The sequence below is a fragment of the Protopterus annectens genome, chromosome 2.part1 (genome assembly GCF_019279795.1).
Source record: "Protopterus annectens isolate FY-2018-M chromosome 2.part1, PAN1.0, whole genome shotgun sequence".
Lineage (NCBI taxonomy): Eukaryota > Metazoa > Chordata > Ceratodontiformes > Protopteridae > Protopterus > Protopterus annectens.
Window position 1 is genome coordinate 874,235,171 of NC_056729.1, and position 13,644 is coordinate 874,248,814.

General features: G+C 36.9%; 1 protein-coding gene across 4 annotated transcripts in view; it reads right to left on the reverse strand.

Moving 5' to 3' along the window:
* Nucleotides 1-13,644, reverse strand: part of ASB5 (ankyrin repeat and SOCS box containing 5) — a 685,704-nt gene that overhangs the window by 267,551 nt on the left and 404,509 nt on the right. The window contains exon 1 of one of the 4 annotated variants that reach the window (XM_044062521.1): nt 3,582-3,709. The exons of the other annotated variants lie outside the window; for them this stretch is intronic. Within the exon in view, the coding sequence (XP_043918456.1) occupies nt 3,582-3,651 (70 nt within the window). The 5' untranslated portion in view covers nt 3,652-3,709. Of the gene's footprint in view, nt 1-3,581; nt 3,710-13,644 lie in introns of those variants that run through there. 4 annotated transcript variants of the gene reach the window in all.

Consider the following 13,644-nt stretch of genomic DNA (forward strand, 5'->3'; position numbering starts at 1 on the left):
ATCTTTTCAGACAAAGAAAGAAACAAGAATCATTAACTAATGCTTGCTTTTTGGTGTTATAAATGTTTCTGACACAACATTTAATTTGTTTCTCTTTAAAAAAACATTTTCAATTGCTATTCAGCCTTCTTGAACCATTAGAAAATTAAGCCCTAGTGTATAGGGGCACATATTTGCATGCAACATTTTATAGTGTTTCAGCAGAACTAATTTCTTTCTCAATAAAGCTGAGCATTATTTTGAATTCACGTATTCCATTGTGATCTTTCTATGGTAAGTGTTCAATATAATGAATGTGAATCTAATATAAAAAAAAAATCAGAATCAGGCGGATATAATGTGTTCTCAGAAAGTAAAACAAACTAAAAAAATGTAAAGTAGAATTACATTAAAACAACCCACCCAGACTACTGAAGTATATTTTTGAGCTATATTATAGCAATAACCCACGCCTGGGTTTGGGTAACGCTGGATTTATCCATGGTTGGTGTGGTTTGATCACGGGGGCGAAGCCCGAGTGGCCAAACAAAGACAACCGTGGGTAAATCCAGCATTACCCACACCCAGAAGTGGGTTATTGCTATTATACAATGAGATTATTTAAGAAAAAAAATACTTTTCTTAAATAATGGCATTGTATAATACCTCCTTGCTGCCCTTCCATAGCTGTCTGGTATTCTGTGGCAGTTCTGATGTACTGTGCATGCGTATGCTTACGCAGTACATCAGAGCTGTGGGTGGAAGCAACGGAGAAAGCAAGATCTCTGTTGCTTTTCTTAAAGCTGTCTCGCTATGTTAAACCCATTTAACATAGTGAGACAGCTTTAAAAAAAACAACGGAGAAAGGAAGTTCTCCGTTACTTTTTTTAAAGCTGTCTCACTATGTTAAACTCCTTTAACATAGTGAGACAGTGTCTAAAAAGCAACGGAGATCTTGCGTTCTCCATTGCTGTAAAAAAGAGACTTATACTAATTGAAAAAGTCCGGGCGACCTGACCTTTTTCCATTAGTATAAGTCTGATTTACAATGTGCATGCTGACCAATCAGCGTGCATGTTTTGGAATAATAATGGGGGGTCATTGTATAATAAGAATGAGTACAACATATGACTCCATTTGTGAGGCAATGTTTTTTGTTAATAGTGGTGCTGCGGTAACGTTGTCGCCTCACAGTTAGACGTTGCCCGTTCGATTCTTAGTTAGAGCATCTTCTGTGTGGTGACATCCGTGAATGGGTGCTCCATCATTGAAGGTTGTATGCTAGGCCCGGCAAGCCAGTACGTAAAAATCTACTGCCAATCATTAGAGGACCAGAAATCCGCTGTGGCGACCCCTAACCGGAAAAAGCCAAAAGACACAAACAAACTTTCTTTCCTACAAATGCCAAATGAAATCATCTCTTTCTCTCTCCTTTATCTCTTTCTCTCTTTTACACACACACACAGGCACACACACACACACACACACACACACACACACACACACACACACACACACACACACACACACACACACACACACCTTCAGTCTTGTTACATTTCTGCTATACCACAAAGTACTTCAAGAAAATTGTCAAACATTAAAGGGCTACTTCTCTTAATTTTCTAAAATTCAAAAAAAAAGTTAGTTTGCTTCAGTTATTGTAGTTATGCATGACAGGCATTATAAAGTATTCTTAACCTCATACTTCATGGATGACAATTCTCAAAGGCATGTGTCTTTCATTTCACATAGGTTTGGTGCAAGCTATACTCACCACACCATTCTTCATTTCAAAGCCAGATACAATCATCCAGAAGAAATATAACTCTGGAACATGCACATTCTAAGCTAATAAACGTTGCACTCCATTTCAGGTAAGTTATCAGTTTCTAAAAAGTGCATCTTACATATACTGTGTATTTTATTTTTGAATCTTTTTCGGGTGTTCTTTTGGTTACACCATACTCAAGAAAATGTGCAGTGCCTGGTTCTATATAATGTACAGCATTCTATACTGTATCATTGAGGACTAGTTTGTTTTTCCTTCAAAAATTCTGTAATCTTAAAAGATTTGTAAACCATAATATGCATCCAGCTACTTATTTATACCATATTTTTACCTACAATTTAATTTTTAAGGCCAATAAGAAACATCAATATTTTGCTTTTGGCTATACCTCCATGTGTGGATGACATCAGGAGAATTCATTGTCACATATTGTTCACTGCCTTTTTGTGCCATAATGCTTGATTTTCTTGTTCAGGGTATGACTTGTTAAACATTAGTGCCACTATCTACAGGTTGCTTGCTAGGCATGGAAAAATATGTGTTAACCTTCACAGCACACCCCAGTATGATTTAATATACCTGAAATTTGTTTAAGATACCACCTAGTTCCTAGTAAGCCCTGGCTGGCTCTATAACTATCCTGTTCACTTCATGGTCTTGTTATATTTACATCATACCTCTCAATGTCTTAACTCAAGAAATCTGGACAAAGCTAAACATAATAGGGGTACAAAGTCCCAAAAACAGGGAACATTTTGAATACTATTCTGAGAAACTTAGAAAATTGCTAGAACAAAAGGTGTCAGAAAACCACAAATTTTATGAGGAATACACTAAAATATGAGGCATAAATCTGGACATTCTGCAAAAAATCTAGAGAGTTGCGAAGCATGGACATGACTGTGAAGTGCCCATTGTTTTACTACTTCTAGAATGCTCTGCTTTTCTGTTAAAGCCACTCACCTATCACTTTATTGTCATGGCCCTTGTCCCTCAAGATGCAGAATAGATTACCTCTGTATTCTTTTGTGAAACAATGCCTGTATATTATTCCATCACAACTGACAGTGGTCTGTCCCTCCTTCACTTTTGATGACAAGGCTGTTACTGCTGCTACTTATCTGGTTAGTTTGTTAATTAGAAGGCTTTTCATTTCTGTTAATCAGCCGAAAAGCAATTTGCTAATCTGTTTTGGTGTCACTACGAACAGTTTGTTATATACATTCTTTATTTCAGTGTTCCCCTGAAGAGGCATGGCTTTACTTTTGCTCTGTTGTTTTGCACTAGCATTTTCATTCTCCTGTCCTGAGAGTCAGATAATTGCATGTGACTTAGTGCGCTTGCCAAGTAAACAAACACACACATAAATAATATTGGAAATTCCCTGAGGCTTCACAGACATTTTGCTTGTAGTTCAGCTGCTATAAAACCTTAATTGTCAGCGTGAGACCAAACAAAAAGAAAAATATATATATTTTATTCATAGCAGATTATTTTTTTCATTCAGTAAACCTGCACTTTGTAGTTTTGTGGGTCAAAAACCCAGGGTTGCTTTTCAAGAAGGAAAAGCTATGCAGCACACAGGCTGCATAATGGCTCATCTGTTACCAGTGAAAATGGTAGGTGCTAACATTAATAGTCAAATGCCATTGCGACTTCCTGAGTCACACATATCTATATTTAGAAACAGCAGAACCTTATCCAAGTCATTTCAAATGAAAGAACATCAGTCTTAAGAACCAAACAAATGCAGTTCATGCAGAATAAACACATTACATCTCCAACATAAAGAATTCATTAGAGATAGCACCTAAATCTCCGTCTCCCCAAGGCACATCCAGCCAGTCGTAATGAGCAAGCAGTCTATATATTCCTTCCATTATCCTCACATATGAAGGAAAAATTCTGTCTCAACTAACAAATGCTGCAGTCACTCAGATTCAGACATTGGACAGAACCACAACTGTGTCAGAGAAAAAAGGAGGAGTTAACACTCACACAGGCTTTTACTTGTCTAATCTAGTCTGTAAGCAAATGGGCCTTCCTGCATGTATAACGTTTATAAATCTTTTGCAGACATCTACAAAACGCGATGATGTTTTGAAACAGTTACTTCCTTATATACTTCCAAGTATTTCACATTCACTCTTTACAGATTTTGCATGTGGTATACAAATATGCATACAAGTATATAAAAATAAATATATCTATCTATATCTATATCTATCTATATATCCATATACATATATATATATATATATATATATATATATATATATATATATATATAAAAACACACACGTATATATATATATATATATATATATATATATATATATACGTTTATATATGTGTGTGTGTGTGTGTGTGTATGTGTGTGTGTATACACACAAACATATATATATATATAGAGAGAGAAAGAGAGAGAGAGACAGATATAATTATATAGTAAGTATATAAAAAAGAGATTATCCTACTGCAGCACTTTTAAATGTACTGTGTTACTGTTACATTCTGTTGGGTTTATTTTTCCTGAAATGGACCTAAATGAGACTGAAACAAAACAAAGTAATTATTCTTACAATAGTCCCAGTCATGCAGGGTTAGACAGAAAGTTACTGTGAGAGTCTATTAAAATTTTCATGTAAAAAGAGGGGAGATAGAAGCAGAGTATGGATTGCCTGGTAGACGCAGGGGTATTACTTTTATTTTTCAGACATGTGCCAGTTTATACTGAGTTTCCCCTTCATTGGCTTGCACCTTTACCATACTGATAGCTCTGCTGTCATACAATGAGGGTAAAGATAATGTACTGAATCAGAGGTACAGCAAAATCTTATTTAACTGATGTGATAATCCAAGGTGTAACCGATCATAAAAATAATCCTGAAAAGAAATCTGTACAGTGCATAGCCAAGGCAGTATCAAACCATATAAAACTAATCTATACTATAGTTATATGTTGAAATAATATTTGCAGTTCTTACTAGCTGAAGATGCCACATGTACAAAGGCTTACTGCAAATTCACTAGGTTTTATACCTCTCAACCTCTCAATGCAAGAAATCTGGACAAAGACAGACAAAATGGGGGTCAAAAGCCCAAAAATAGGGACATATTTTAAATATTACTCTTATAAGCTTGGAAAGTTGTTAAAGTAACAGGATTTGTTTAAACATACATTTTTGAAGGATTTGAAGTCAGAAATTCAAATGTATGTCATTATTTATTGACTTAAGTCCTCAGATCATCCCAGTAATTTGTCAAAAAAACACAGATTTTTATGAGGAACAGACTAAAATGTGAGCCAAAAATCTGTACATTCTGCAAAACGCTGTATATTTGAGAGGTATGCTAGGTAAAGAGTTTCTTGATCTCCCATAAATCAAGAGCCAACATGAAATGCACCGATGCCATAAACCACACAACCCAACTGTCAAGAATTCCACAAGGCAGTGAAATACAGACATTTATTAAGTTTATTGCTTTTGTCCAAAATCAGGAATTTATCAGAGTTCTGAGGAAGTCCATATATATCATAGCCCTATATATCCCTTCTGGAAATCATATCAGCATTGTTGAAGATGTATTATGTTGGGCAACTTTCAATATACCACACAAACCCCTTATCCTTCTTGACCTAAATATTGATTGGACCCCATTGGATTTCTGAATTTTGTCATCTTAGGTTTTGGTAATACAGTGCACTGTTTGGAAACAGAAATCACATTGGACCCCACTACTAAACTGTTGAGCTCCAAAGTTTATTGTAACATATAAGAAACTATTTCCTTGATTACACTAGCCAGCACCTTTTTTTATGAAGGGAAACATTGTGTTGGACAGCATAATTTGCAGAGATGACATGTTTTTGCAGAAATCATGTTTTCTAAAACAAATGTTTTTGCACAGAAACTGCCCTAATAATTTATTGGACTACATTTTTTCAGCAGTATGTACATGTTATGACAAATTTAAACCTATTATTAGATTTGGTTTTCAGGCTGCTAAGATAAATAAGACACAGGCGGAATACACAACCACATAGGCGGAAACCCATTAAGTACAGAGAAAGTTATTAGGTACCTGGGGACCCAAGTTGATAGCAATCTTTCCTTTGAAAACCACATTGCCAAAGTGGTTAGAAAGACCTTCTACATAGCCTACCTCATCACGAAGGGTTTCACATCTAGATCAAGAGAGGTAATCGTGCCCCTTTATTCATCCATCATCAGGCCCATCATAGAATACAATGCCCCTTTTGGGATGTACCTTACCCGACACCTGCAGCAATTAGAAAGACCCCAAAAGTATCTCACCAAGAGGATCAAGGGTCTCAAACAGATGCCATATGCTGCTCGGTTAAAAAAACTCCAGCTCTACTCAGTTGCATACAGCCTACTTCGAGGTGATCTATGCCTGACATACAAAGCTATGTCAAATCCAGAATTAATGGACATGCTCCACCTCAGTAAATCTAAATCCCTTAGAGCCACTTGCTCGAGGGACTTGAACCTCAGCACAGAAATAAATAGAACTTGCTGGAGGGACAGGTTCATAACCCAGAGGCTCCCTTCGCTCTGGAATAGAACTCCAGTTCATGTGAGGCAGAGCACCTCACTGAATCTCTTCAAGAAGAATCTCGATAGGTGGATGGGGGATCATAGGTTTGTCCCAGGGATTACTCCAGTGTCGCTATTAGACAGAGGCACAGTAAACTAAACCTTAAAAAGGGCACAGTATACTCAAATCAGGGGGTGGAGTAAGCCATACAGAATCGGGCTAGGCTTATAATTGCCCCAGGGCAGATAGCCTAGTATGAACCTATGAACAGTCAAATGGAATGTTTAGCTTCAAATTGCCCATTAGTTTGGACATGCATTGTATAAGTAATATTATTTCTAAAAACTCTACATCATTACCAGCAACAACGACATTACTGCAATCTTGGGCAATAAACCGAACTTCTCATATAAAAAAAACAAGAACAATGAAAAATAACTTTGAAAGAAATTAATCTCTCTTTGTTTTACAGGATCTGAATAGTGCAGTTAAGATGCAGGGCATGATTAATTGAGAGGTTGTGTGACTTGTAAATTCATTTATACAGGCAAAAATTATGTGTTTAAACACTGCAACTTCAAAGTAGTTTTTAGCATGTACTTTGTCAGATTTCCTACATGGTTTATGCAGGAATTTGTAAACCTGCCACTCCTTTTATATTGGAAAAACTACTAAGAAATTACCTGACCTCATCAAAGAGCACAATGTGGCTATTAGACATAAAGACTGTAAGAATGCTTTAGGTAAACACAGTTTCATCCTGCTTAAGTTTTCAAAGTTTTGAGCTTATGGTACTTGAACAAATTGATTTATTTGTTGGTGACCTTGAGTATTGGCTGGAGGTTCATGAACCTAAATGGCAACTTCTTCTAAATGCAGAGGCTACACCTGGCATTAATGATAACTTAAATATTAAGTGTGCATTGCACTGGTACAGTTAACCCCTCCCTTTCCTTTTCTATTGGTTACTGTATTGCTTTTCAATTTATTGCCTTCTACCTTATAAATACAGTGTATTTGCTTTGTTAGTAGTGAAGTAAAATGTTCTGATGAAGTCCAGACACAATTAAAGGACGAAAGCACTCAATACCAGTTTGGTGTCCATTTTCATTTTCCTCTTATTCTAAAGAAGCTTTGTTAGTATATTTGACAGCCCCTTTACCTACAAAACTCTCTGTGGATTTTTCAACTCCTTGACAGTCCAACTTAAGATGCAACAAGTCCACCAAGGCTTCTATTCTAGATTGGACACTCTCAACAAAACCTAGGAATATGTCCAGCAGTGGCACTTTACCATACAATCTAAGTGACCACCTGCCTAGTTTTAGGTGTTCATGCTACTCGGCAAAACAGTACATCTGCAAGTCAGTGCACAATCTATCAATCTTTAATGTAGAACATTTCATCTCTCCACTAAAGCATTTATTACTGGAACATACTAAAATATCTTCCTCTTGACCAAGCCAATGCAGAAGCCAATAACATCTTTACCAGTTTACAGAATTAATACCCTCCCCTAAGGAGAAAATGGTAAAATATAATCATATACTTTGGCTACCGCATAACACTAGGCACAACTTTAGAACCCAGGAGAATCTACTGACAACTAAGAAACAAGAGTAAACAACAAAACTGGACAAAAAAAACAACACTACTCTAATCTATAAATGACACATCAAATAAATCAGAGATTATTTTGAACTACTGTGCAAAACCTAATTAACCCAGGAACAGCCACCCCCCCAACCTAATCCCTCTACTGAACACACACCAGCTACTATTGCAACAACATTTTAACAATTATTTCATAGAAGTATAGCCTCACTAATCAAAGACAACCCTACCTCTAACCTACATCCTCCCTCACAGCCCAGTTCAAACATAACACAATTTTATGTCTGTCACTGCTTCCACTAAAAAAAAATCCACTAAAATTAAATGCAACAAGCCTAACCACAAACAATTTCCCACCTAAATATCTGAAAATAGCAGCCAAAGTTATATCATACCTCATATTGATACTGATAAATAGATCCACCTGCAAATTGCACGTCCACATCCTCAGGAAGTAAACACGTATACTCCCCCCTCCACAAAGGTAAAGCCCCCCCCCCATACAAAACTGTAAATATAGACCTAGTGCTATCCTGTTTTCCCTATCCAAACTCTAAGAAAAGTGCATTCGCTGTCAATTACTTTACCACCTAACCACTAGCAATCTACTTTCAGCTACATAATATGGTTTTAGACTCAAACAAAGTACCACTACTGCTTGACTTCACTTTGATGATACAATCAAAAAAAAAGAAACTCTGGCAATATGTTCTCTTCCCTAGTTCTTGATTTCTCGACTTGTAAAAATCATTTAACACTGTCTCTCATCATAAACTTTTACAAAAACTTTCTACTTTAGGTCTTTCCACCATCTCTTTGTCATGCTTTCACAGCTACTTAACCAATAGATACCAAGCAGTCAAATAGGTGCATAGGTTCACAGGAGGTTACTAGGCTAATGGCCCTATGGCCTTTACAAGCAAAGCCGTGTAAAACCCCATTTACCTTCATTGACCATAGTTAGATGGTCATTGTTAGTAAAGCTATTCTAAGATTAGCACTGAATACCCCTGTCCATGAGGGACATAGTCACCAGCCCCCATGGTGAATTTATGGTCACACATCCAATTGTCAAGGTTGTGCTTAAGTAGAGTCATTGAAAAGCTCCGCTTCAGGTGAAGCGGAACTTATTCCAGAGAAGTGGCAATCTCTGTGAGATATATCCATCTCTCCAGCACGTTTTGTTGATGTCACAGGCTAGGTTTTGATTCCTGAAGCGAGTGACTCTTGACCCATTTGATTTGCAGATGTGCAGCACTTCCATTAGGGCAGGTCAGAGACTAGTCTGTAGGCCAGGCACAGGTCGCTCCTCAGCAGCCTGTATGTCACAAACTACAGTGATAGGGCCTTCAGTCTATTCATGTAAGTCATGTTTTGGAGGCCCTGGATTCTCTTGGTTAGAAACCTCTGTAGTCTCTTCAGTTGTTGCAGGTGTCTGGTGAGATACATACAGAAGGAAGCATTGCACTCAAATAGTGGTCTGATAAGGCTTGAGTACAGTAGAGTTACAACCTCCTTAGTCTTGGATATGATGCCCTTATTTATGAGATGTGCAATGTAGAAGGCTTTCCTTACCACTATGGGCACATGATGATCAAAGTTTAGATTGCTATAAACCTGTATTCCCATCACTGGTTTTGACTTTAGAGGGGTAATATATATATATATATATATATATATATATATATAAACCAATTCCCAAAACAACAGTTGCGCGATCATCTGAATAGTGCTCGGAAAAAATAGAAAAAACACCAAAAAACAATTCCAGCACAAAGCAGGAGACACGAGCAGCACGTAGCTTAAATATAAGCTTTTATTGAGTAGTACACAATCCCCAAACCGGTTTCGCTACTAGAGCGTCATCAGTGAGTGCAGAATAACATATATCACGCATATTTATAACGGGGAAATACCCCGCCCCCTACTGACGTTCCACAGTGTATCCTGAATGCAATAATCACACACATATACTAAAACCAATGCATTGAACAAGAATTACCTGCTCATTTTGTTTTTTGGTGTTTGTTTTTTGGTGTTTTTTCTATTTTTTCCGAGCACTATTCAGATGATCGCGCAACTGTTGTTTTGGGAATTGGTTTATTTGGCAGATTGCTGTTCATCTTGGTGGTTGATATAACGTGGATTCGTTACATCGTTTATCTATTGAATTGTACATTTTGAAGAAAAGGGGACATTATAAAGCAAGCAGTGTTTGTGTTTGTGCACTTTCCATTATGGCAGAATCTGGAGAGGATTTGATACGTTTCATGGAGAATATCTTGGCGGATAAAGATGACTGCTCTATTTTTGGACAACATGATACCACTTCCAATAACTCCGTTGGCAATGTGGCGGTGCTGGATGAGGGAAAAGACATTGTGGACTGCTTCAAACGTTTGGGACAGTTGTCCCGTAAGGTACGCTCTCTAATATGGCACAATAGACTGTTAAAGGCCTATTTGCAGGCCAAAATTATACCACGAGGGTTACGCTTACATGTAGAGCCTGGGGTTGGCTCTGAAAATCAAGCGTTTATGTTAAAATGGAGGGCGGTGCAATCTACTGCCTCCATGATGTTTATTGAACTGTTAATTGAGTACTATGATACGCAGATAAATGAAAGTAATGTGGTTTTGAGGGCATGTCAAGAGCGTATCCTTACATTATCAGATAAGGGACAATATCAGGAATTATATTCTCAATTTAAAACGGATATGGAGAGACATGAACGCTATTTAAAGACACGGAAGATGAAGAAATACACTAGAGATATGAATGATTACAAAAATAATGTGGTGTATACTTGGAAACAGTTGAAAAGGGGCGTACGTTTTGAATCTAAGAAAAGTGGGTCTACTAAGCGTAAAAGGGTTAGACCTATTTTAAAACATCCACAAACCACTGAAGTGACTGATTTTTCATCCAGCTTTTCTAACACTGATACCGATAATGATGCAGGAGATACTGAGCAGCATAGTTCACCAGTGAGAAAGAAGCCCAACACCCCTTTAGGCGGGGCGGCCGTAAACACCGGCGGAGAGGAAATAAGGCTGTTGTTCCAGTCCAAAATACAAGCGGAGAGGATGTAGCCATGTTTGATGTTAATGGGGACATTGAGATTGATAAGACTGATGTGAATAATTTGATTGTTAACCTCTCTAAATGCACCTTTGATGTAAGCCAAATTAAACTTTTGAATAAAGGGCTGGGATATGTGCCATCATTTTATGTTTCCCATTATGATGTGATTAAGGATGTAAAGCAATTTACTAGAAATTTAAATTTAAAGTATTATTTTGCACACCAGGTACAATGTTCTAATAACAGTATGGATGAGAATTTTCATTTTAGAAAATCTGATTTCCAACCTCCATACAATGCTGTGGTAAAAACATTTGAAAACTTGGTAATGCAAGACATACAGACCAATCGTGCTAGTATATTTGTTAACCATACTAGGAATCTCAATAAAGATGAGTATGAGGCCTTGCAATCTTTGATCAATAATAAAGATATTATCATAGTGGGGGCTGATAAGGGTGGAGCAACGGTGGTTTGGGACAGGACTGAGTACACTCAGGAGGCTTTAAAACAGCTTAATGATCATGTCTCATACATTAAACTCCCAATGGACCCAACATCTGATTTCAAAAGTGTAATTGACGGGTACTTGGGGAGAGCTTTAAAAAGAGGTATTATAACTGACCTTTTATACAAACAATTGATAGTAGATATACCAAAGCACCAGTACTTCTATCTTGTCCCCAAGATACATAAAACTTTGGTAGGCACTCCTGGTAGACCAATAGTGGCAGGTAGAGGTTCATTGACTGAACCACTTTCTGAATACCTGGAATACAGGTTGAAGCCACTTTTGAACCAGGTTAGGGCACGTATTAAAGATACCACCCAGTTTTTATCTTTAATGGGGGATTTACAAGTACCGGTACAAGCTTATTTAGGGACTTTGGATGTCCAGTCCCTATATACTAGTATCCCACATCAGGGTGGTATTCAAGCCATACAATATTGGTTGCTGCAAGCTGGTGTCTATACCAGGGATGACATGGATTTCATTATTAACATCTTAACTTTGGTGTTAGAACATAATGTCTTCAGTTTCCAGGGTCAATGGTATCTCCAAAGCAAAGGGACAGCCATGGGGGTGACTTTTGCTCCTACATATGCTGATTTATTTATGGGTCTTTTTGAGGCCCAATATATTTATCAGGATGACTTTGCCTTTAAAAAACAGCTTTTAATGTGGAGGAGATACCTAGATGACTGCTGGGTTATATGGAATGGGACTGAGGGGGAATGGAGTGATTTTGTTCAATATCTTAATAGGAATGTCTTTGGGATAAAGTTTACAGGTAAAATACACCTGTTTACAGTTGATTTCCTTGATGTGCATGTCACTAAAACATTAGATGGCACAATAGCAACTACTATACATAGGAAACCATTTTCGAAGAACTCCCTATTATTGGCTAATAGTTGCCATCCCCCTCATATAATTAATAATATACCCACAGCCCAATTCCAACGAATCAGAAGAATTTGTTCCTCAGATGAAGAATATGATTGTCAAGCAGCAGTCTTAAAACAGAGATTCCTGGATCGTGGATACTATGAACCCAAGTTGAATACAGCTTATTCCAAAGGTAGAGAGCTGAACAGAACTCAGTTGTTACAAACCAAACATGATGACACTATTAATGATATACCTGTGGTGAGATTTATTACTAGCTATGGGAGTAATACCTTCAAGATTAAAGAAATTATTTCTAAATATTGGCACATTTTTACTAGTGACCCCTTTTTTTCTAATATACTATCCGACAAATGTAATTTTGGTTATAGATGGGGCAAGACATTGGGGCAGTGTTTCTCAGGTTTTAAGAATGAAGTCCCAAGCCAAAAACATATGTTAATTGGGCGTCCGGGTTGTACATTTTGTGGCAATTGTAGGTATTGCAAACTAGTGTCCAAAACTTCTTCGTTTACATCTATAAATACCAGCAAGGTTTATGACATCAGACACCATATTAAATGCAGCAGCTCTTGGGTGATTTATATGGCTGTTTGTAAATGTGGTGCTTTCTATGTAGGACAAACGTCCTGCAGTTTTAAACAAAGGATTGCACTTCACATTAGTGATATCAAATGCAAACGAGAAAGGAGTGCCTTATATAAGCATACCATACAACATGTAGCTTCACATTTTATCTTCGTAGGGATTGATATGTTAAAAACAAATGTAACAAATGAAGCTTTACGACATCAGTTTTTAAATAACTTAGAATGCAGGTGGATTGTCAATCTAGGAGCATTATTTAAACCGGGCCTTAATTATCACTGGTGATCATAGTAGTTACAGTGAATACTTGCATATACATATAAATATGTGTACTATATTCTTTTTGTTCATAGGAATGTGTATATGAGGTTCCATATGGTAACATGCTGTTGAGTTTATGCACACAATAGATATCAGACATTAATATAATAAGAAGTTTTGGGTTATGTGTTAATTTGATGTGTAACATTATTATTTTTAAGTCACATTATTAGTTTTGAAGAACAAACAGTTGGGATGTGGTTATATAATTAAATGTTTATATAAAAAATTTTTTTACAAAATGAGCAGGCAATTCTTGTTCAATGCATTGGTTTTAGCATATGTGTGTGAT